Below are 25,047 nucleotides of genomic sequence, written 5' to 3' on the forward strand. Positions count from 1 at the left end.
TTCTGCTCCTTTCTTCATCCAATCATGCAAAAAGAGGTTGAAAAATCAAAAGGAGATCAGCCATATCTCCATAGCATGAAACCAGGTAAGCTGTGATCTCTTTTTTCTCCTTGGGAGACCCTTGTGGCAGTCCTTTTCTTGCTGTTTCGAGGCTGCAACTGAGAAGTTTATGATGGTTGTCCTCTCTTTAGCCCTTATGACCCAAAGAAATATGGAATAAATTGCCCCTCAGACCTGCGGAGAACATGATCTCTGTTATACCTCGAGATTTGCCCCTTTATTTAGAAATATTCCCTTTGGAGACCTACCCCTGCTGCAGATCCTGACATTTTTTCCTGCTATACTCTAGCAGTTGCTATCCCATTACAATTTTCATTTTAGGGCCATAGTTAGTAATAGTCCATGAATTTTGTCCTTTTTGCCCAAGTTACCTACCCTAAATTGGTTGTAGTTCTACCCTAATTGTTACCCAAGTAACTTAGTGGGGGCTGATATCCTAAAATTGTTACCCAAATAGCTCAGTAGGTTTTGTAATGTTTCATTTGGAGAAAAGACGACTACATTAGAATCAACTACAACCTCAGACCCTATATCTATTACAACTGAAACCCCAGATAAGACTGATTACCAGACTCTTGGTTCTCGTCTTACAATTCTGGATGGTTCAAATTACTTAATGTGGTCAAGGTTTGCCTACATTACTATCAATGACAGAAGGCTACTAGGACATATCACAGGAACTACTATAAAACCAAAATTCCTGGATCAGCACAGCATTGATTGCTTGCACATGATTGCCTGGTAATAGCATCCTGATTAGATCCATGAAACCAGAATTACATCATACCTTCTTTTAGAGATTTCTGCCAGTATTTGGACTGCTACACAGAAGACTTATTGGAAAGTTGGAAATAAGGCTCAGGTCTTTGAGCTTCTTAAACAAGTTCATAAAACAAAACAAAAAGAATGCTACAAAGTGGACAATTGGACATGGTAAGTTGCAAAATGGTCTCTACTTATTTGACAGTACGACTCTTACTGCTGGAACTTCACCAACACCACAGATACACTCCATCTCTAGTCAAAACCCTTTTTTCCCAATTTAGTCAAACATTGTAACAAAGTTCTTTTTTTTTTTGGAGGGGGGGGCGGTGGTGAAGTGTGTTATATGCTGAACAAACATACTCTATGTATTCTCCATCTAATTAAAAAAGGTGATCATCCCTTTGATTTAGATCATTTTAATCTATGGGGTCGTAATTCATTTCAGGTAACCAGTGGTTTGTAACTTTGATTGATTGTCGCAATTGTACTTGGGTGTATCTAATGCGACACCAGAGTGAAATTTTCTAGTCCTTCCAAGTATTCCAGGATACTATACAAACTCAATTCGATGGAAAGATCAGATCACTTCACATTGACAATGGCAGAAAATATTTTGAGCATGACTTTTAAGTTTTAGGGAATTGATGTAACCCAGGTTTTGGGCCGTTCTTCAGGATCCTCTCAAATAGAACCAGCAGTACTTTTGGGACTAAACACTTGCTGTTTTGGGTTGAAATCTCAGAGGACAGCGGCCAAATTGCACTCAAAACACTCAAGGGACCCTGGGGCTAGGTCTGATTGGGTTCCCAACTCTTGGATCTAGACGTGGGTAGGTCTATGGGTATGTTTAGGATAGGATTAGGTCTGAAATCTTAAGAAAGAATTCTGTTTTGAACAATCTGCAATTGCAAAATTTTTCCAAGTAGAATTAGGTCTCCTAATGAGTTTAGGATTCTCAGCTAGGGTTAGGGTTTGGAGGGGAGGTAGAGGTGTAAGAGAAGGTAATCCTAAGAGAGTTTAGGGTTTTGTTGAGGGGTTTGGGAGTCATGAGAGTTTTAGTGGAACCAGGATTAGGTTTAGACTGGGGTTTGGGTTGGTCCTATTGGGCTGAAATTGGGAGGGTAGGTCACTACAGTTAGGGGAATGATGTTCCTAAAGTTTGGGACAGATATAACAGTTAGATTGCCATAGATTTGACCTTGAATTTTAGGTCCAAGAAGAAGTCCGAAAATTGCAGAAAAATTCTAGAAAAATAGAAAAATGATATGGGCACTATGGTTATGGTTTTGGGGCTTGGGAGAGTTGCTAAGGGTTGGGAAGGGGGCTGGGTTTGTACTTGATTAGGGAAGGGTCTGTTGTGGATGATCTCTGAATAGAAGGTCTTCAATGGCTGCTGCAACTTGAAGAAGATGATGGACAAAATTAATTGCAGAAAACCCTCCTCAAATTCTGTCATGGCCTTCCCAAGAAGACTCCGACCTGGATTTCCTCCAAACTCAGATTTGTGTTCAATTCACCTTGAAAATCACATAGATGGAGGGCTTTATTTATAACCACAAATAAGAGATAGAGAAGGATACCAACTAGAGCTTGAATTGGCTTATCCAACAAACTCAACGACTACTCAACTACATTGACATAAAAAAACTCTATAATTAACTCTAAAGGACTCCAATCCAAATTCTAAGACTAGATATGAAGTACTAAAACTAAGGAGATTAAATTGTGGGATCCCAACCTAAACAAGGACTCTCAAATATCTTGCAAAATAATAGGCAGAAAAAAATAAAATAAAATTAAATATAGGGTCCAAACAACACATTGGACTCAATGGGACCCAAAATTTGTCAAGATGACCAGAATACCCCTGGATGGAATTTTGCTAGTCCTTGGTGCACCTTTTTGGAGTTTGTTTTATGCTCCAAATCTCGATTGATTTTATGTGGGCTTGCCCGGTTACATTAGGCATACTTAGCAGATCCTGGTATTCACCATCAGATAAGTTGTGTCCTAGCTCAGAGTGCGTAGTGGAAAAAAATATAGGCACTTGTTGGAAGCTCCTGCTTTGATGTTTGCACGTAATGTCATGTCTCAATATGGAGTGATGTGGTTCTCACTGCAGCCTATCCGATTGACTGCATGCTCTCTCGTATTCTTGACTTCCAATCCCCTAGAGTTGTCCTATTTGGAAAGAAACCTTAGTACCTCCAAAAGTATTCAGTTGTGTCTGCTATTTCATGATCACCACCGCCCTGGCAAGTTTGATCCACAAAGAATTAGATGCATCTTTGTGGGCTACTTTCCTCCCAGAAGGGTTACTGCTGCTGCCATCCTCCATCTTGTAAGTACTTTGTTTTCATGGATGTCATCTTCCACGAAACTTTTTCCTACTATACTCCAACACCTCTTCAAAGGATGAATACTTCTAGGGAGGATGTGTGATGTAGCCTCAAAATTGAGGGCCAATTATAGGAACAATCAATTGAATCAGCCGGACAAATTAGGGCTTCCCAGGATCCTGCGGTTAAGGTGTTTTGGAAGCCTAAATCTTGTGGCTAGGGTTTTATGGGAATTTAGGGTTGTGGGGAGGTGTACAACATTCAGCCAGAAGGTTTTAGGATTTGGAAATTAGAAAATTGGATACGATCCGGATGAATTTTCGGTTTTGGATTCAATTCCAAAGGTCAGGCTATCTAGGAAAACTATTTTCAGTTTTAGATTCAATTCCAAAGGTCAGGCTATCTAGGAAAACTAGGTTTCAGTTTCTAGGGTTTCAGGGGGTGGACTAGGGTTGATACTTGGGTCAAGTGCTAATGGGGGTGGTGGAATGATGATCCAAAGAGGGAATGGAGTTTGGTGGGTATGGAAATTAGGGTTTTGGAGGAAGATGAAGTACAGGTTTTCGGGTTTAGGTGGGCAATTGGGGTGAGGGGGGGGGTGGGGTCGGATACTAGGGAGGGGTGGGGGTGATTGTCCTAAAAGAGGATGGAATTTAGGGAAGGGGCTTAGAAGATGTGGAGTTTTAGGATTTGGGGTAGGGAGAGAGAATCCCACAAGAGAGAGAAAGCGGGGGGGGGGGGGGAGGAAGTGGGTTGTGATGGGGTAGGGGTTTGGGGGCTTTGAGGGTTGAAGACTTAAACTGTGGTTGGGAACTTGGGAGTTGGGATGCTGAAATTAGCTGTCCCAGGGTTTCCTTCCCTAGAAACCCTTGACTCCACTCAATTCTCCTTCAATCAACTTTTGTTCGATATTCAAAACTGATTTGATTACATGTGTTGGGCTATATTTATAGCCTTACATTGAAGGATTCCCACTAGGACTCGAATTGGAAAGCAAAATAAACAAGGACTTCTAATGAAGGGAACTCCTAACTAAAATGAATTGCAAACATAAAAGGACTTTCTAACTTAAGAAGGAATACAATTTAAGATAAGATTCAAACTTGAACTCTCCTAACTAGACTAGGATTCTTTCATGACTTAACAAGGACTAATTCAAATACCAAAATAAACTTAGATTTGGACTCCTACTAATATGCTGTTATGCTGAACCCAACTATTTATCCTAATTTAGCTTGTTTAGGATTGCCCAAATTACCAAAATGCCCATCTTATGATTTGGTGTCCCTTTAGGGTCTTGGCGGTCTTGGAGGCATCCCTAGCCCCTAATCAATATGTTGATTTATGTGCAAGTTTTCACACCAATCGAAGGTGACATGGAACAACATCCAGAAGAGATGATATTGAACAACAGCAATAAGAGCCAGCACTACCACCCCAAAACCATTAGACATACATAGTGAGAGGGAGCTGTAGACTCCTATGGGCACCTTACAAACATGAGCTACAAACCCTTGTTTTGAAGTCCTATGTTCACTGACATTGACCTGAGTCCATTACTAAAGCACCTTTGCCATTACAAGAATCCTCTCCAGCACCAAATGCTGGATCTCCACATGCTTTACCTCCTCTTGGTAAGGACTCTTCCCTTGAACAACCTATAGCCTTGAGAAAAAGTGTTAGAAAATGCACTTACCCCATATCTCATGTTGTTTGTCTTGATTATGTTTGACGTTCTTGTCGTATTTTTGTGTCTTCCTTTTCTTCTATGCCTGTCTCATAGAAGTGGCAAAAGGGTTATATAGATCCTAAGTGGAAAGGTAGCAATGTTGGAAAGAAATGATAACACTTGACAAAAATGGGACTTGGGATCTTGTTGTTCTTCCTTTGGGTAAAGACCCATTGGTTGCATAGGGGTTTTTGTGGTGCAGTGTTTGTGAAATTAAAGGTAACCGCAAGTGCACGGTATCGTGTAGCTAATGAGTCGATCTCAAGGAGATATGCCATTTAGAACTTAACCTCTTAATGGTAATGCGAGAGTGCAATGATTCAAATTTGTTAACTACTTAATTAAACTAAATGAAAGGTCCTAATCCATACATCTAATACGATCGAATTGAGTTGAAAAATAAAGCAAATATAACCGACACATAATTAATAAAGGCAAAAAAATTTGCGAAACAATAAATAAATAAAAATAAAAGGGAAGCGATCCGAGTGTTAGCTCTGGATCTAGGGAAGGGGAGTATAATTTTAATAACTTTGATCGTGGACCCTTTGCCGTAGCTTATAGTCCACCGATCGGGGGAATGGATATTAGAGGAAAAAAATTACATGAAGGAAATAATCAAAGCAATAAAATGAAAAGGGGAAAACCTTAACCAAAGAGAGGCACGACTGTAGGCATCTTTGATCAAGGATCTAGGGGAAGGGAGAACAATAAATAAATGCTGAAAGTAAATTGCAGAATGTAAATAACAAAGCAATATAAAAGGAAAAAGGAAACCCTAACCAAAGAGAGGCACGACTATAGGCATCTTTGATCAAGGACCCAGGGGAAATGGAGAACAATAAATAAATGCTGAAAGAAAATAACAAAGCAATTAAAGGAAAAGGAAACATTAACCAAAGAGAGGCATGACTGTAGGCATCTTTGATCAAAGACCCAGGGGAAGGGAGAACAATAAATAAATGTTGAAAGTAAATCCTAAATTAAGAATATGGAGGGGTAGATAGAAGCGGGAATGGAGGGGGGAGAGAAGATTATTGAAGAAGGTTACTTGCATTTTTGAACTTTAAATAATAATAATAATAATAATAATAATAATAATAATAAAAAAGAATTGAAAAACGATTCGAATCTTAACCAAGCCTAACAACCAGGTCTAGATCTAGAATGATCTAGATCTGCAATTGCTAGACCCAGAGAAAAATGAATCCTCAAACTTGAAACTTGAATTTGAACTTGAAATTGCATTACATAGAAAAATTAAACCTAAACATTCATTCTAGAAATTAGAATCTCACAAAAGCAATCAAAGAAAACTGAAAAAAAAAACCTAAAATAAACTGAAGATAAAAGAAAATGTGTTCTTCCTAAGCTCTAAAACACGTTCTCCCTTGATGGAGTATGCTCTCCTTTTATAAAGTTTACATGGGATATGAATCTTGATAGAATTTGAATCAAACTCGGAGTTTCTATTTGACTCAACCAATTAGGGTTTTGGCGTACTAATTGGATTGGCTTAGAGAGATCAAATGCACAATTCCACCGTTGGATTTGAGGATCAAGAAGTCTTGAAGCTCTCCTCCAAAAATCAGCTCGACCGAACACCGGATGACCGTTCGATGAAGGGCTTGATCGAAATTGAACAGAGATATTCAAAAACGGGATTTTTCCCTCTTCTTTCTTTGAATATAATTCTTTTTTCCTCTTTTTCTTTCTTTGATCAAATCCCAAATAGGAAATAAGATATTGAAGTATACAAGGACTCTTTTCTCCATTAGGACTCTCTCAATAATATCTCTGTAGATTTGATTGATAACTTATAATCTTAGCCGTAGATCAAAATTTGCTTCTTTATCTTTAAAATATTTTGGAGTTGGCCCATAATCACATCTCTAGCCCATCATGCTCTAGGTCAGGCCCATTTTCGCATTTGAGAATTTGAACGGACCTCTTGACGTGTAAAATTGTATGATTCATACCCAAAACTCCAAATATTTGCTTAAATCTTGAAAAGTCCTAAAATCTGCAAAAACAACATAAAACCCAAGGTAGCTCTACTCTAAGTGTGTAAAATGCATGTTTTATGCCCTAAGATTTCACACATAAGTGTGCTCATCATGCAACATAACAATGATGGCTCTGCTGAACGATATATAGTCAGGTTGGTAGCTAAAGGATTCACCCAAACCTTCGAGATTGATTATCGAGACCTTTGTAGTTTTGTGTCTTCGGTTTCTTCTATTCCTGTCCTAAAGAAAGTACGTCCTAGACTTTCTATCTAAAACAGGCCTATTGGGTTATCAACTTAGTGAAACTCATTTAGAAGTTGGGACCTAACTCAAGGAAAAAGAAGGAAAGCCTGTTGATAAAGGCTGGTATCACCATTAAGACCATATTTATTCGAACTTATAATGGATGATTTTACCAAAGACATTCGAGATGAGGTTCATTGGTGTATGCTTTTTGTTGAATGATATTGTTTTGATAGATGAGACACAAGTAGGGATTAATGCCAAGTTAGAATCATAGAGAGCAACTTTAGAATCATAATGCTTTAGACTAAGTAGAGCGAACATGGAGTATGGAGTATCTAGTGTGTAATTTTGGTTATGATCAGACGAATGATGAGGTGGTGAAACTTGATGAGAGGGAGATTCCACAAAGTGATTATTTTAGGTACCTTGACTCAATCATAAATGAAGAAGATGATGTTGAGGATGATGCTTCCCAAAGAATTAAAATAGGATGGATGAAGTGGAGAGGTGCATCCGGGGTCTTGTGTGATCAATGTATTCTTTTAAAGCTGAAAGGAAAATTCTATAGGACCATAGTACGACACTTATGATGTATGGTCTAGAGTGTTGGGCTGTTAAAAAATTGTCATATAAATTCAATATAGAAAAAATGAGGATGCTAAGATGGATGAATGGAAAAGTTAGTATATTGGAGCTGATACGGGAGTCGTTCCAATAAATGATAAGTTATGAGAAAGTCGATTGAGGTGGCACAACCATGTTGAGCGGAGGCCTTTAAATGCCCCTGTACAGAGAAGTGATTTTGTCCAAATTGAAGGAGTTAGAAGAACTAGGGGCAGAGATAAGTTTACCTTAAGAGAAGTGGTGAGAAAAGATATGCATGGCTTAGGCTTTGTATCTAGTATGGCATCAAATGGATATTATTGGAAGGTAAGAGTCCATATTATTGGAAGGTAGGAGTCCATGTAGCTGGCCCCCATTTAGTTGGGACAATGCTACTTGTTGTTAGTCCATGTAGCTGGCCTCCATTTGGTTGGGACAATGCTTCTTATTGTTTTTATCTCTTAAGTGACCTAACATTTGCTGCTGGTGGTATATAAGTTAGTTCATGCATGATTCACATTTCAATCATATGTCTGCCATCCTCTGGGTTCTCCATTATTGAAATTTGCTCGTGGCAAGGGTGTTCTCCCATCCCCACATGGTCATCTTTGAGTTGAATTACACAAATGCAGATTGGGGAGGCTCACATGATCAAAAGTCCACATCAGAGTATTGTACGTTTGTAGGTGGGAATTTGGTCACTTGGCGAAGCAAGAAGCAGAATGTTGTTGCAAGATCTAGTGCTGAAGTAGAATTTCAAGCTATGGCTCAAGGGATTTGTGAGTTGTTTTGATTATGTGGTCTTCTTGAAGATCTGGGGGTACCAACACCCCTTCCCATGATGGGCTATTAGGACAAGGCTACCCATAAGCATTGCCCATAACCCAGTACAACATGACAGGACAAAACATGTGGGGATTGACAAGCACTTTATAAAAGAAAAGTTGGAAAGCGGTATCATCTGTATGCCATTTGTGAAGTCTGAATATCAAGCATCAAATGTCTTCGTCACTAATTTGCTCATTTCCTAATCTGTTTTGTACTCCTATTCCCTCTCTAAGTTAGTTCTAAGCTATGAATTGTAAATCTATAAATACCTATTAGGGTGAGTGAATAAAATCTTGGTAGTGCAATATTTGTTTACTTTGTATGGGTTTCACGATTCCATAGTACTAAAACTTATTGAGATCTGGGCATGACCTGGGAGTAACTCAAGAATCTTAACCTTCTCTAGGCAGGTTCTCTTACAACCCCTCAGTTATGCATGGTTTTGGTTAAGATGACTGAAACTTTGGAACTCTTTACCTGCTTGAGAAGCATGCATTTACCATTATTTATTTGATTTAATTCCCCATACTTATTTAATTAAAGAGAGTTAATTGAGTATTTTTGTGTATTTTTTAGGAATAAGGTGATTTTGGATATTAGAGATAATATGGAGTAAAGTTGGCAAATATATTAGATATTGGTGGATTTTAAATCATGGCATTCAACGGCCCCGCAAGAAATCATGAAAAGTGAGATCTAGCCAAATTGGAAACAGTGGAGGTCTAAGGAACAAAATTGGTAATAAATCTGAAAATCGGATAAAGGAACGTACCTTCATAGTTTTGGGCAAACCTCTACGATCTTGGATTGCAGTGATTCAAGATGCTATGGAACGATATTGAAAATATCTACAACTCCACTTTGAGTTTCCCAAACAAAATTTGATCGGTCCCCAACCAATCCAAAATAAAACCGATACTAATCTAGCAACGACACGGCACGAGGGAACAAAGGCTAAGTCACTAAGATTGAATTCAACAAAACAAATTTAAACTAAATCTACAATTAATGCAAAAACGTCAACTATGAAGATATAACTCTACACTCAAAGCAAATTAGGGATGGTCTTCCTAGATATGCCCCACTCGCAAGACGCCTTGGGCCTGTTGCCTTAGCACATTAAAGAACATCCTTGGCCAAACTCAAACACAACAACTAGAAGATATAGAACAATCAACAATGAAATAAGAATGGTTCATCTACATCCCAAAGAAAAGGAACTAGCACTCATATTACAAAGTTCATAAAAAATAAAGATGAAACATAGGGAGAGAAAGAGATGTGGCCCCTTCTTCAGCAATGAGAGAGATGAGAGCCGCACCCGCCGCCTTCCTTTCTTCTCCAAGTTGGCTTCCCTTTATGTCTCCCGCACACCAATGAATCTCTTCTCTTTACCCGCGATTTGACCTTTATTCTTTCAGATTTTGGAAAAACCCAAACGGAAAGTTGTAGATATTTCAATATCGTCCACAGCATCTTGAATCACCGCAATCCAAGATCGACGAGAGAGATATGCCCAAAAACCGAAGGTAGGTCCGTTATCCGATTTTCAGATTTATTACCAATTTTGTTCCTAGACCCCCCTGCAATTTGGCTAAGATCTCACTTTTCATGATTTATTGGGCAGCAAGATTGAATGCCATGATTTAAAATCCACCAATATCTAATATATTTGCCAACTTTACTCCATATTATCTCTAATATCCAAAATCACCTTATTCCTGAAAAATACACAAAAATACTCAATTAGCTCTCTTTAATTAAATAAGTATGGGGAATTAAATCAAATAAATAATGGTAAATGCATGCTTATCACTGCTTGAGAATTTCTTCTCAAACACTATGATTAGCATTTGTATGTCATGCAGATGGAAGACAGTGCACTTCAGATTCATCTGACTATGAGGGGTGTTGATCTAGCCTGTCGTGATTCATATGACTAGACAGTCATAGAGGCACAATATTGTCACAAGCTATGATATTTCTTGGTAAAGAAGTAGGTCTTGAAAGTTCATAAGACTATCAGCTGACACTCGATTTTAAGTCTGATTGTCCATCAAGGAAAGTCACATAGTTTCCTAGTCAAACCTACTAGTTTCTTGGGTTTGTTCATGTAGGCCTTAGTTGACCTTTACTTGGGTTTTCTCGTCTTTTGGATATCAACACAAGGATTACATAAACATAAAAATAAAGAACATGTGCTATTTCTTCAACTTGATCCACTTTCTTCTTGATGTGTTCTTCAATTTGATCTTCATAGCTGGATTAATCTTCACTTCATATAGTCCATAGCATCGTCACGAAGTCCATTGTCAGCAGATCTTGTTCAATCAACTTGTTGTCTCATCCATCAATTGTTCCACTCAAGTACTTGGGTTTTGTTGTTCTCTTAGCACATTAACAAACATTTTAGTAATACCAAACAGAGATTCTACCAGATTTTCCAAAACACCTAATCATTTTGAAACTTCGGGGCTTATTAGACTCTCCATACGTTCTGTTTTTTTGCCAACTTCAGCTTGACATAGTGGAATAAAAAAGCTAGTTTTAAGACATGGCAAAAAAGTAAGGATGTTGAGGGTCTTCAAAGGTATAGGTTGGATATAAATGAAGCTAAGAAAATTGCAGGAAAAGCAAGGGAAAAGAAGTATGAAGAGTTATACAATAAGTTGGGTATGAAGGAAGGGGAAAAATCTATCTATAAGATAGATAACATGAGGGATAGGAAGACTAGAGATCTTGACCATGTTAGATGTATTAAAAATGGAGATGGTAAAGTATTAGTTTGTGAGGAGGACATTAAGAAAAGATGGGAAACCTATTTCTCTAGTTTACTAAATGAGCATTCTTTAAGCACTTATGATTCAGTCGATTACACCTTTCACCAAAGCACCAATGTCCGAACTTATATACGTAGAATTCGATGTCCAAAGCAAAAGTAGCTTTAAAGGAGGATGAAAATCGGCAAGACACAAGGTCCTGATGAAATCCCAATTGAAGTATGGAAGAGATTATGAACCCATGGACTAGTCTAGTTGACTAAGTTGTTTAACAAGCTTATGAGCCCAGGGAAAATGCCAGATAAATGGAGAAGAAGCGCCGTGGTTCCAATTTACAAAAATAAAGGAGATATTCAAAGTTGTAATAACTATAGGGGCATAGGGGCATTAAATTGATGAGCCATACGATGAAATTATGGGAGAGAATAATTGAAACCCATTTGAGACACTTAACTACAGTTATGGAGAACCATTTTGGGTTTATGCTGCGAAGATCTACAACGGAGGCTATTTACCTAATTAGGAGACTTATGGAAAGGTATAGAGAATGTAGGAAAGACCTTCATATGGTATTTATTGACCTAGAAAAAGCTTATGATAGAGTCCCTAGAGCGTTAATTTGGCAAGTACTAGAGAAAAGAAGTGTTGCAAGTATATATGTGGATATAGTTAAGGATATGTATGATGGTTTGGTGACTAGTGTTAGAACAATGGGGGGACAAAGTAATGAATTCCCGATAACAGTTGGGCTACTTTAAGGGTAAACTTTAAGCCCATATCTATTTGCACTGGTAATGGATGAATTAACCAAAGACATTCAAAATGAGGTCCCCTGGTGTATGCTTTTTGCAGATGATATTGTGTTGATTGATGAGACCCAAGTGGGGATTAATACCAAATTAAAATCATGGAGAGTAGCTTTGTAATCAAAAGGCTTTAAAATTAGTAGATCGAAGATAGAATATCTAGTTTGTAACTTTAGTCATGATCGGGCAGATGATGAGGTTGTGATACTTGATGATAAAGAGATTCCTCAAAGTGATTGTTTTAGGTACCTAGGTTCAATCATAAATAAAAGAGGTGATTAAGAGGATGAGGTTTCCCAAAGAATTAAAATAGGGTGGATAAAGTGGAGAGGTGCGTTCGGGGTCTTATGTGATTGGCGTATTCCATTAAAGCTTAAAGGAAAATTTTATAGGACCGTTGTTTGACCAACTATGATGTACTGTGCAAAGTATTGGGCTGTTAAAAAGAATCATATAAATAAACTCCGTGTAGCAGAAATGAGGATGCTAAGATGGACGGGTGCAAAACTAGGATGGATAAGATAAGAAATGATCATATTAAAGTTGGTCTGAGAATTGCTCTCATAAGCGAAAAGCTTTGAGAAAGTTGTTTGAGGTGGCACGACCACGTTCAACGGAGACCTATAAATGCCCCTGTACGGAGAAGTGATATAATCCATATTGAAAGAACTAGAAGAGCTAGGAGTAGATGTTTGTGAAATTAAAAATAACCGCAAGCGCACGGTATCGTGTAGCTAACGGGTCGATCTCAAGGAGATATGCCACTTAGAATTCAACTTCTTAATAATAATGCGAGAGTGGAATGATTCAATTTTTATTAACTAATTAACTAAACTAAACAATCCTAATCTATACATCTAATGCAATCGAATTGAAACGAAAAATAAATTAAACACAATCAATGCATAAATAAAAGACAGGAAAAAAATGCGAACAATAAAAATAAAAGGAAAAGGGAAGTGATCCGAGTGTCAGCTCTGGATCGAGGGAAGGGGAGTATAATAATAATGACTTTGACTGTGGACCCTTTGCCATAGCTTATAGTCCACCGATCGGGGGAACGGATATTAAAGAGAAAAAAAAACAGTGCAGAAAGTAAATAACAAAGCAATAAAATGAAAAGGAAATCTGAACCAAAGAGAGGCACGACTGTAGGCATCTCTGATTAAGGACCCAGGGGAAGGGAGAACAATAATAAATGCTGAAAGTAAATCCTAATTAAGAATATGGAGGGGTAGGTAGAAGCGGGAATGGAGGGAGGAGAGACGATTAATGAAGAAGGTTACTTACTTGCGAATTGAACAAACAATTCGAATCTCAACCAACCCTAACAACCAGATCTAGATCTAGAATGATCTAAATCTACAATTGCTAGACCCAGAGAAAAATGAATCTAAAAACTTGAAACTTGAACTTGAATTGCATTACATAAAAAATTAAACCTAAACATTCAATCTAGAAATTAAAATCTCACAAATGCAAGCAAAGAAAACTAAAGAAAACCTAAATAAACTGAAGAGAGAAGAAAGAATGCTTCTACTAAGCTTTAGAACACGTTCCCCTTTGATGGAGTATGCTCTCCTTTTATAGAGTTTACATGAGATATGAGGCACGGCTGAATTTGAATAAAACTCAGGGTTCCTATCTGACTCAACCAATTAGGGTTTTGACGTACTAATCACGCCGACTTAGAGAGATCAGATGCATAATTCCACCGTTGGATTTGAGGTTTAAGTAGTCGTGAAGCTCTCCTCCAAAAATCAGCTCGATTGGACACCGGATGACCGTTTGATGAAGAGTTTGATTGAAACTGAACAGAGACATTCAAAAACGGGATTTTTCCTCTTTTTCTTTCTTTGACCAAGTCCCAAATAGGAAATAAGATATTGAGGTGTGCAAGGACTCTTTTTCTCCATTAGGGCTCTCTCAATAATATCTCTGTAGATTTGATTAATAATTTCTAATCTCAGCCGTAGATAAAAATTTGCTTCTTTATCTCTAAAATACTTTGGAGTTGGCCCACAATCACATCTCTGGCCCATCATGCTCCAGGTCAGGCCCATTTTCGCATTATAGAATTTGAACGGACCTCTTGACGTGTAAAATCGCATGTTTAATACCCAAAACTCCAAATATTCGCTCAAGTCCTGAAAATTCATAAAATCTGCAAAAACAACATAAAACCCAAGGTAGCTCCACTCAAAGTGTATAAAATGCATGCCTTATGCCCTAAGATTTCACAAATAAATGTGTTCATCAGTAGACCTAAGAGAACCTTAGGAGAAGTGGTGAAAAAGGATATGTATAGCTTAGGCCTTGTATCTAGCATGGCTTCGAACAGAACTGATTGGAGGGCAAGAATCCATGTAGTTGACCCCATTTAGTTGGGACAAGGCTTATTGTTGTTCAGCCTGACATGGTGGAACCAATGGTATAAAATCTTGAATGGTCCATGAAATGGTTCAAGCCACCCTTTGACATTTCAATGTTCAAAATGATATCCGTGCCATTTCAAAGACAGCATCATCATAGTTTAGGAAATTTGTTTTATTTAAAATGAAAAGGATAAATAGGAGATTGTGTGATCAAATTGGAGCGATTGATCCATTAACAAAGATATTCAGGGGAAGTGTCTTGAGGGACTGGGCTGAGCAAGATAAGAAACTGTATGTGGCAGATTTTTTGTTTTGTTTTTGTTCCCATTCCCTTTTCTTTGGGGGTTTTCGGGTGGGGGGGTATTTTCTTTTCTGTGGTTTTGGGAGGGTGTGTGTGGCAGGGGAGCAGATAGGAAATTTCTATTTTGGGTCTTTCTGTTACAGGGAGGATTACCAGCAGATGCTGATGGGAGCACACCAGCAGTGAACATGGCAATGGCAGCAGGAAGTAGTTATATCTGGGGAGGAGATGCAGCCATTTCATTCAGGTGACCAATATGGCAATGGTAGAAGAAGAAACCCCCTCTCCAAACTTAAAACAAAAGGGCAATCTAGGGATTTACCCTTTTAGGTGATTTGGTTTAACTATCAAATGTTTAAGATGTCTTGTGAGACTGTGAGGTAGCATGATATTTAGATGTGCCACTGCCAACTGCTGCCAACTTGATTACTGAAATTACTCTATTTTCTTCAAGGGACCTACTCCAATCGTTCAGATATCAGACAGGCTTAACAATCCCATACGGCAACCAATGGTGTTGAGATTATGTCTAAAAATACTAGGTTGAATGACCTTTGCTTCTGCTTATTGAAACCAACCAATAAGAATTCTTCAAAACAATTACATTCCAATCGATTCAAATATAAATTTATAACCCTTAATGTTTCAAATTGTCTTTATCTTGTGAGTGGCCAGATGATTAAGAATTCCAGGAGCTTAAATGAAATATCGAAAATATAAAAGAAGAATGAGATGAGGAATGGAAAATGGGGAAGGGCAAATGAAGCAACAACAACAACAACAAGCCTTGCCCAACTAAATGGGGTAGGCTACATGGATCCCTACCTTCCAATCAACTCTATTTGAGGTTATACTAAACACAATGCCTAAGCTATGCGTATCCTTTCTCACCACTTCTCCTAAGGTTATCTTAGTTCTGTCCCTGGTTCTTCTAATTCCTTTGATCTTGATCAAATTACCTCTCCATACAGGGGCATTTAGAGGCCTCTATTGAACGTGCTCGTGCTATCTCAATTGACTTTCTTGTAACTTATCATTTATCAGAGCCACTCCCAGACTAGCTCTAATACGATCATTCTTTACCTTAGCCGTCCTAGATTGGACCCTTATCTATCTTAGTAGTCTTATATCTGTTACACTGGGCTTATTTGTATGGTGCTTGTTAACGGCCCAACACTTTGCACTATACATCATAGCTGATTGTAAGACAGTCCTATATAATGCAACGGAAAGAGGAGATAGACCTTTAAATTTGCAAATGCTTTGGAAAAATATCTTCCCAGCTTAAAATACTTCTCTTGTTATAGGGGATCACATATTCTGTTCTTATATTTGGCTTTTATATGGTTCCTATTGCAGACTAATGTTTATCAGCAGTTTGGCCATGACTCCTAGAAATCAATTTGGATTCACAATATCTTGGCCTCATTTTAAGAATACATCTAACCCAAAGCTTGTATTTATGAGCTCGCATTTAGGTGTTGGTAGTAAGATCTATACTTTGTCACTTACTTGGTGATGTCATAATGTATCCCATTGCTTTGTTGTATCCTGTGCAATAATATCTAAACCAGGGATAACATTGCTAATTTGAAAAAAAACCAATTAGTTGGTAACATGGTCACATGGCTTGGTCAAAACCTCACCAGTTTGCACAATTTGATGTCTTGCTGATGTGAACCAAAATTCAGCCCTTGGCCGAAACCCTGGGGGCCCACTCCAAAGTGGCGCACCTAGGGCTGGTTGAACCTCCTAGAGGGCTAGTTTGGTCTATCCCAGCCCCCTAATTAGTTGCTGATTTTAAATTTCAAAATTTTATTTTTATTTTCAGTGAAGTCTTGGTTAGTTAGGAGTCTAGTTGAGTCAAAGATGAGTTCTTGAGTCCCTGGGAATCTTCTTTAAAGATAGACCCTTATTAGTCTTTATTTACGAGAGAGTTCCTTTAGTAGTTGAGTATTAGGGGGAATCTATTTTCAAGGAGATTCCATTAGACCTTTGATTATTTATTTGGATGGTTGATATTAATTCTAAGGGGATCCTAATTTATAAAGGAAACCCAATTAGGTTTAGAGTCTTTTAGTAGGCTAGAAATAAGCCTATTTTGTCTTTGTAAGTTTCTTAAGCCTAATTAGTTGAAAAAGATTAATTGTGTTGAGGACCGTGGTTCCTGTTGAGGGGGCCATGGCAGATTTAAACTCTAAGTTTTTTCTTAAAAGATCAGCGACAACAATCCATCTAGCACTCTTCTTCCAATTGTCTTCTTCCAGAAATTCAGCAAGTTCCCAAGTAAGTAAACAAACCTCAGCCCCCTTCCCTTCTCTCCTCTACCATCGCAGGCCTCCCCCCACCCCTTCCCCTTCAATCACAGCAACCCCCTGCCCCTTCCTCACCTCCCCTAACCCCCGCACGACCCTCCCCTGTTTTGTGCAGCCATAAAACTCCCTAGGACCCCCCAACCCCTTCCCCTCCTCCTTACGACTCCCTCTAGCAGCCTAGCCCCTTCCACAACCCTCCCCTCCCCTATCCCCCCCCCCCCCCCATCCTCTCGGTCCCGCTCTCTCTTTCTCTGCTTCCTTACAGCAAGCCAGAAACAGAAAAATCAAAAAGAAAAAAGAAAGAAAGAAGAAAGAAGGAATGTAGAAAGAAACAAAAGATAGAAGAAAGAAAAGAAAATAGAAGGCAAGGAAGGAATAGAAGAGATCCTTCTCCAAGATCCAACACATGTTGATCCCCATTATTTGATCCTTCTTTTCTACCAGCCTTACGAATAACATTCGACACCCAAGATCAATCCATAAGGAATTTGTTAAGCCCTAAACTTAACACCCCCCACCCCAAATAAAAACAAACAAAAACCATCCCATCTAGTTTCATATGTTACCCAAGACCTCCTCATTTAGATCCCTATCTTTATTCAACCATATTATCCATCCCATCTAGGTTTGATCATTATTTTGCTGGTTTAGAGAAGATTATCCTGGGCAAACCCTTCATGTTAGGGAACTCTTTCAAGAACCCCTAACCCTAAAAGTGAATTTTAGATCAGTGGTATCAGAGCTGTAGTTGCCAGCAAACCCTAGAATCACCATGGATGAGCCAAGCTTTGTTAGGCAACTGAACAAATCTTGAAGACCCAGCAAGAGATGCTAGCACAATTGACAGATCTGAATGCAAGGGTGACTCATCTGGAGCAGGCCAGAATTGGAGATCCAATACAGACCACCTCCATCACCAGCACCTAGACTCAATTCACAAGCTTACGTGCCTCACAGAGAAGAAGCAAGTGGTGCAAAAAGGTACAGAGACGATGAAGCAGAGCCCTATCCTCCCAAGAATTCCAGAGAAACGGCCACACTAGGGAGTCCAGGTACAATAACCCTATGTATGACTGTTATGACATTGATGATGGACAGCAGAGGAGACCCCAAGCAGCGCAACCTTCACTTGAAGAATATTTGAGGTCTTATGGTCATCAGGTGGCTTCAGAATATAGAGCTGTATCCTTCCTTGTTTCCTGGATGGGAAGCTCTTTTGTAGGAGGAACGGCCAATTTTTTGATGTTGAGTTTCTAGTTATTACCTTTCCCACCCACCCACCTCCTCTTTCTTTTTGGTAGTGTTTTGGTCATGGTACAGGTCCTGCCTTTGGGTTTCATGTTACCTTGAGCCTTTTGGTTGTATTTCAATTTCTTTCATCTTATTATGTTTTCTGCTATTTTTGAAAATGAGTAATATGCATGTTCAGTGTTTTATTTCATATTGTTTGTTTCTATTGAACATTTTCAGTTGTCGTAAAGCCTTTATTATATTTGCAGTTTCAAGGTCTGGCGAAGGAACTATAAAGAATCCCTGCATTCCCAAAGGATATCCAGTAGCTTTAGATTCTACTATTGGATTGAATGCAAGAAATGAGAATCCTCTGGCATCCCACTCAGAAGGAAACTTTTCTGCTTGCAAATCTGAAGTTATGGCATTCTTACAGAAAGAAAAAGGTGACATCCTGTTCAGATCTCTCATTATGGTGAATAGAGACAATTCTTTCATTATTATGATGGGCACTTTTTCTTACCATGATATTGGTTTTGATCACTTTGCTTTAGTATATAATGTGCAAGAAGGATATAATGGTAATGTTGGATCAGTGTTTAATGGTACTGGATCAGTATCCTGGTACAATGGTTGACTGGTTGGAGACTTTGTTCCAGTGGATCCACTCCCTTGAACTACTTTTGCTACGTGCTTTGTTACCGTTCTTTCTATACTCTATATCTGGGGTGACAGTTTTAGTTAGGAAATGGTCTATTCCATAAGTTTAACATCAGTTGGATCTTGAATTTCTATATTTGCAATAAAAATTTCCTTAATGATGAGTTTTCAATATTTTTGTGCAGATAAATGCATACATCCACCTTGTAATGAAGTGTCATCATTTCTACCTCAGTTGCAGGGAAAGCCTATTTCTCCATTGAACTTCTTCTACACTTCAGAGGTTTGTAAATGGCAATAGAACCTGCTTTCAGTTTATTTTCATCTTTAATTTCCCTTGGTATACTCAATACTGAATTCATGTTGACTAAATCTTGGCCCTCTATGTCATAGTAGGTGTTTGATCCTCACTTCTAAAACAAAAACTGAAAGCATCTTTTTTACATCTGAAGTTATTAGAATTATTATTGTTTTTGGATTCATAAAGCATGATATAATTTCATATCAGTTCTTTATTTTCTTTTCTGATTTCTAGTTATGCAAATTAAGAGCCAACAGTTACTCATGGTTCAGATTTTATTGACCCATAAGATCCTTCAGGCCTGAGTTGGATTAGATACTTGGGCAACAGGCTTGTTTGGTCCCAAGCAGTATTCTTATGGTTAGGTGAAGTTACTGAATATTTCAGCAGCTATCTTTGGGTTACCATTCAAGATGTTAGAATGGTCTATGCTTTCTGGATTTAAATTTTGCCCAAATTGGTATGGTCATATTTATACACTCTTTCATGCCCCTGTTGTGGGTCTGCTGGGTATGGGGAACGAATGAACTAGGAGAGTTTTGGGGGCAGAACAGTCTGCTGCCAGTCTCTCTTTTAGACTGGGCTTGTGATGTCAAGGATGCTTCATCAATTAACAAATAAACCCTTGGCTTGGGCTTGACATGACAATGCAGGTTTTTGTCATTTCTATTATATAGTTTTCTAAGGTATGGACATATGCTTGTACACATCATATTATATGTCACGTTATAGTAATCTTGTCTATTTAAACCATGGTTAGGTGATGGAATAGTGCATTTAGTGATTGTGAGCCCAAAGTGATGTGGCAAACGAAAACCAAAAAATGAGATGGTGGAATTGGAAACAGATCTAAACTAACCCAGATTCAAAGTCATGACATAACAGCAATGGCTGAAGCTGAACTATAAAAGATCAAGAACAGAATAGAAATCCGTTTACCTTAAACAGATCAGTGGTTTGCCCATGTTGCAACAATAAAGTTATGATTTACATTGCTAGTCATCCTGTCTTTCATGAACAGAAAACATATTGATGAGGGGTGCTGTCATAAGGAAGATTTTCAACTCTTCTTGTCAGTTCTTCTGATCAACTGGGTGATCACTTTATTAATTCCTTGTTTGGTAATGCTTTTTCTGAAAGACTATATTCCAAACTGGACATGGATAATCTTTAGTTCCAGCATGAGTGGGATTTTAGAAATAGGGGGTAAAATTGTCACTCCATATAGGTTAAACTGTTAAAGTCGCATCAGTTAGAACCCTAAGTTTCTGTAGTTTTAACTTTTAAATCTGAGAGGTTAAAAATTATTGCAAATCTGATATCTTATTTCAGTGGGAAAGTTTTTCACCCAAAAGTAAGACCCAACCTGCATGATTTGTGACATGAGGTTTCCTGACTTCTGTAAAATTGAGGGCTCTGTATTCTGAAGTTTGACGAAGGATGAGCAGACTTATGCTTCACTTGGACCATGTGTCAGAAATTTTTGGGGAGCTCAACATTTAGAATCCTGTTTTCCGAGAAAGTGTTGACATAAGAGTGTGTTAGTCCCAGATTGACACTGAGAGGGGGGTGAATCAGTGTCTTCAAAAATTCACCACAATGTGGCTGGGTCTACCAGACAGTGTACCACCACTCTGCAATCAAGGCACTCCAATATGTGCAACAAAGAAAAATAAACAAAAACGCAATGCACCAGAGTTTACGTGGTTCAGCCAAATTGCCTACATCCACGGAATAATACCCAACTTAGGGTTTCGTATATTACTCAATACACTCTTAGATATTTTGACTGCTACAACAGTCCAAGAACACCAATCCCTGTTATAGTCTAAAATGCAATTCAGACAAGGGCACCAACCCCAACCCCTAGACAAGCTCCAACTTGCTAAGTCACATTATTTTGATCTACAACAGTCCAGGAACACCAATCCCCGCTATAGTCTAAAATGCAATTCGGACAAGGGCACCAACCCCAACCCCCTAGACAAGCTCCAACTTGCTAGGTCACAATGTAAACCAATAATTCAAGTTCCCCAAATTACATATGATCTAGGTTCTTCATCATTAATCATAACCTAGAAAATAATAGACAATCACTTGTGAATACGGGTTACCTCAACTTGTGTAAGATGCATGGTAACAATACTTGTTTCTCTTTTTCTCCAACCTTTTTTTTCTCTTTTCAATCTTTTTCAGTTTTCTCTCTTTAAAAAGCCATACAACCATGTTCCCTTCTTTTCTTCTCGCTTCTCTTTTCTTCTCTTTCACTTTCTTTCTTGTTCAACGAAACAAAAGACTTCTTATTCCCAAGCTTTCGATCTCCATAGCCAACCAATGTCTCCGGTTCGACCTCCACGCTATTCCCAAGCTCCTCAAAACGCCCTCCTTTTTGCTGGAGTTTGCTCTCCTTTATAGATTAATTTAACTCGAGTTTGAATCAAACTCGAGTTCCTATCCGACTTAAACAAGGAGTGTTTTAACGTACAAATCGGACTAACTTCTAGATCTCCAATGAACAATCCCACCGTTGGATTTGAAGATCAAGAAGTCGTGAAGCTCTCCTCCAAAAATCGGCTCAATCGGACATTGGATGACCATCCGATGAAGAGGTTGATCAAAACTGGACTCGAGTTTGAATCAAACTCAGAGTTCCTATCTGACTTAAACAAGGAGTGTTTTGACGTACCAATCGGACTAACTTAGAGATCTCCAATGAGCAATCCCACCGTTGGATTTGAAGATCAAGAAGTCGTGAAGCTCTCCTCCAAAAATCGGTTCAATCGGACACTGTATGACCATCCGATGAAAGGGTTGATCAACGCTGGACAGAGACCCTCAAAAACGGGATTCTTGAGTTTTCTTTATTTGAATTGGATTCTTTCTCTCAAATCTAATTTCCATATCAAAGCCCACTTAAGTTGCCAACAATGACAACACCTTCATTTTAGGCCAATGGAACAACAGAGTGCCATACATTTTGACTGTTCATTTTTTTTTAATTATGCATTACATCACATTTATTTGTAGTCTCGACTGTCTGAGGAATTGACTTTGGAAGTTTGCAAGATTTTTTTTTCTCTCTAATCAGTTGTTTCATTTTGTGACTTTTTTAAGCCTAATTGAGGAGGTTATTGACAGATTGTTTCTTTGTGATCAGTTCATAAATAATTTATAATGGGACTGCTTACAATATCTTGGCATTTTATGTTTTCAAACCCTTAACTTTGTCCCTTTCTTTTCCTTTGACCTCCTATAGATTTTTGGGCTTGTTCCAAAAGCTTCACTGTCAGAACTGGAGTTGGCAGGAGTGCAGTACTGTGAAGATGATTGGAGTAGACTGAAAGAAGAGCATCATGGCATTGATGAGGTGGATTTGTTGAGATATTGTTTCTCGTCTGCATTCATTGTAGCACTACTACACGACAGTCTCAGAATCTCAATGGATGATAAGAGGTAAATCCTAGTGCTCTTGTGCATTTATTTATTTTATTTGTCCTATTTAAAAGCAGTCAGCTCCTATTAGAAGAAAAAGAAACTACAACTAGGAAAATGGGAAATGCAAGAAATATGAAAAGCACTTGATTCCAACCCAGTGATGAGTTGTCCTGAGTCTCCTGACCACTATCTTCTCAAACCATGACCAGGTAGGTCCCAATTTTTTTCTGTTCCTAAAAGCAATCAACCTGGCCAGGCTATCCATAAATGAGCTACAGGATCTTGGCAACTAAATGAACAATGAGTTCTATGAGAAAGCAAGGAATCCTGCTCTCAGATGGAACTTCGGTTGAAACCTATGTTAGATTTGATGATACGTAAGATTAGAAATGGACAGAAAATCAAGTGAAATGCTTCTGTTTTGTACCTGGACTATGTGCTAGATTATGCTATTAACAACATTTAAACGTTCAACACAAGGTGGCTTCACTAAGTTTACCAGACACTGCAACCGCTTCCCTTGGTGGTGCCTTTCACCAATGCATATTGGAACAGCATTGCACTTACATCCCTGTGAATGAGTACTTACTTTGTGTGGCCTTCAGGCTTCAAAACACTGGTTAAAAACCTAGGGGATAAGCTAGCAGTTCAATCTATATGGGACATGTAATGAGGACAATACTGATAATAAAATGAGTGGAAGCTTAACTAGTGCCCCCCACCCCTTGCAGGATTGGATTTGCAATTAAGGATAGCAGTACTCCCTTTGACTGGACTTTAGGAGCTTTCATCCTTCAGACAATGGAGCCTCTTGAATTGGAATCAGAAATCCTGGGACACATTGTTGGGAATGACAGAGTCACGTATCTCTCGCTTTTTGGGATTCTCTTCTTGGCAGCTATTGCTGCGTTCTATGTATTGAAATGGAGGAAACCTCAACTGAAGACAGTGTATGACCTGGAAAAGGGGCATTACATTATCACCCGTGTACCCAGGTGATTTTTTTTTAAATCTCATTTTTAAGAATTTGTAAATTTATTTATAAAGCGATTTCAAAAATAGTTTCCGAGGAAACTGAAGGCAAAGGCGTGAATGGATTAGAGCAATGAGATGGAAATTCTTTTATCCAGATGTTTGGCTATAGCTCCCTCCCATCACTTGTAGAAACTACCTCTCCTTCATGACGATTACATTGTGCATTTGGTGGCTATATGACAGTCTGAGGCATCCATACTCTGGGACATCCATATTTGTTCAGTGGATCAAGATCATTTACCAAATTGCATGGCTACAGGTTCCAGAAATGCAGATTATAGGGAAATCTTTTATATGATGTATCTATGGACCTGAATTATCCATCCTAGTGATTTTGATAATCATTTTTGTTTTTCCCAATTCCATTTTCCAATTCTTCATCGGTCATATGTGGATTGCCATCAGGTCAAAACCAGCTTTTTGAAAGACCAATGTGCAGTGTTGGTTATAGTTTTGTGAGAAGTAATCGAGCTTGTACAACCTTTAAAAAGTCAATTCCATGCCTTTTTGGTTCGATTTCACTAAAAACCTATGGACTTTAGGCCGAGTCATGTTACTCTTAATTTTTTTCCCATTCTACAAATGGGAAAAACCTTTTTCGATGTTTTTTTCTGAAAGCTAGACATAAAAAAATGCATTAAATTGGTTATTTGCTAATATGTTTCAGATTCGCTAAAATTTTGTGGTCTTGTGCTTGGTGTAGTTCTTGCTTTTAGACGTATAAGCTTAAATAAAAAGAAAAAGAAAAATCAAATCCATTCCTGCGTAGATCATTGCTAAGAAAGTCATGGGAACTATCTTTTTCTATTACATTGTCTTGGAGAGGCAATGGGGTGGGGCGGGTATAGGTTAAACAGTTCTCACTAATGGGCTAAAATCATTTAAAATATTTATTTTAATTTCAACTGTTTATTTGGTATGATCAATGTGTTACAAACCAGATCGGATGGCATTTCTATTCCCAAAAAATATAATGATGTCAGATTAAAAATCATACCAAAAGTCGATTTGTTATCCTAATGATATTTCAATCCAGAAGAAAAATTCATAAATAGTATCATTAAACCACTTATAAGTGACTAGATTGTCTAGAAGTATATATATTACACGAGTATGCGAGTACTTTCACAAGGCTTTGTAGTTCTCGACATTGATCAGTCATTCTCATTGGCCCCTAGTCATATTCTGACTTTGGCACCATTAATCTTTTCCACTCTTTTCTCCTCTTTT

General features: G+C 38.3%; 1 protein-coding gene across 1 annotated transcript in view; it reads left to right on the top strand.

Moving 5' to 3' along the window:
• Positions 1-24,630, top strand: part of LOC149027876 (putative apyrase 6) — a 40,280-nt gene extending 15,650 nt beyond the window's left edge. Inside the window, exons 5-8 of the mRNA XM_089166732.1 lie at positions 18,656-18,832; positions 19,232-19,329; positions 22,604-22,800; positions 23,514-24,630. Coding sequence (XP_089022858.1) covers positions 18,656-18,832; positions 19,232-19,329; positions 22,604-22,800; positions 23,514-23,781 — 740 coding nt within the window. The 3' untranslated portion in view covers positions 23,782-24,630. The remainder of the gene's footprint in view (positions 1-18,655; positions 18,833-19,231; positions 19,330-22,603; positions 22,801-23,513) is intronic.
• Positions 24,631-25,047: the final 417 nt, after the last annotated feature.

This window comes from Hakea prostrata, chromosome 1 (assembly GCF_041222555.1).
Source record: "Hakea prostrata isolate BN-2017 chromosome 1, UWA_Hpros_2, whole genome shotgun sequence".
In the NCBI taxonomy this organism is placed as follows: domain Eukaryota; kingdom Viridiplantae; phylum Streptophyta; class Magnoliopsida; order Proteales; family Proteaceae; genus Hakea; species Hakea prostrata.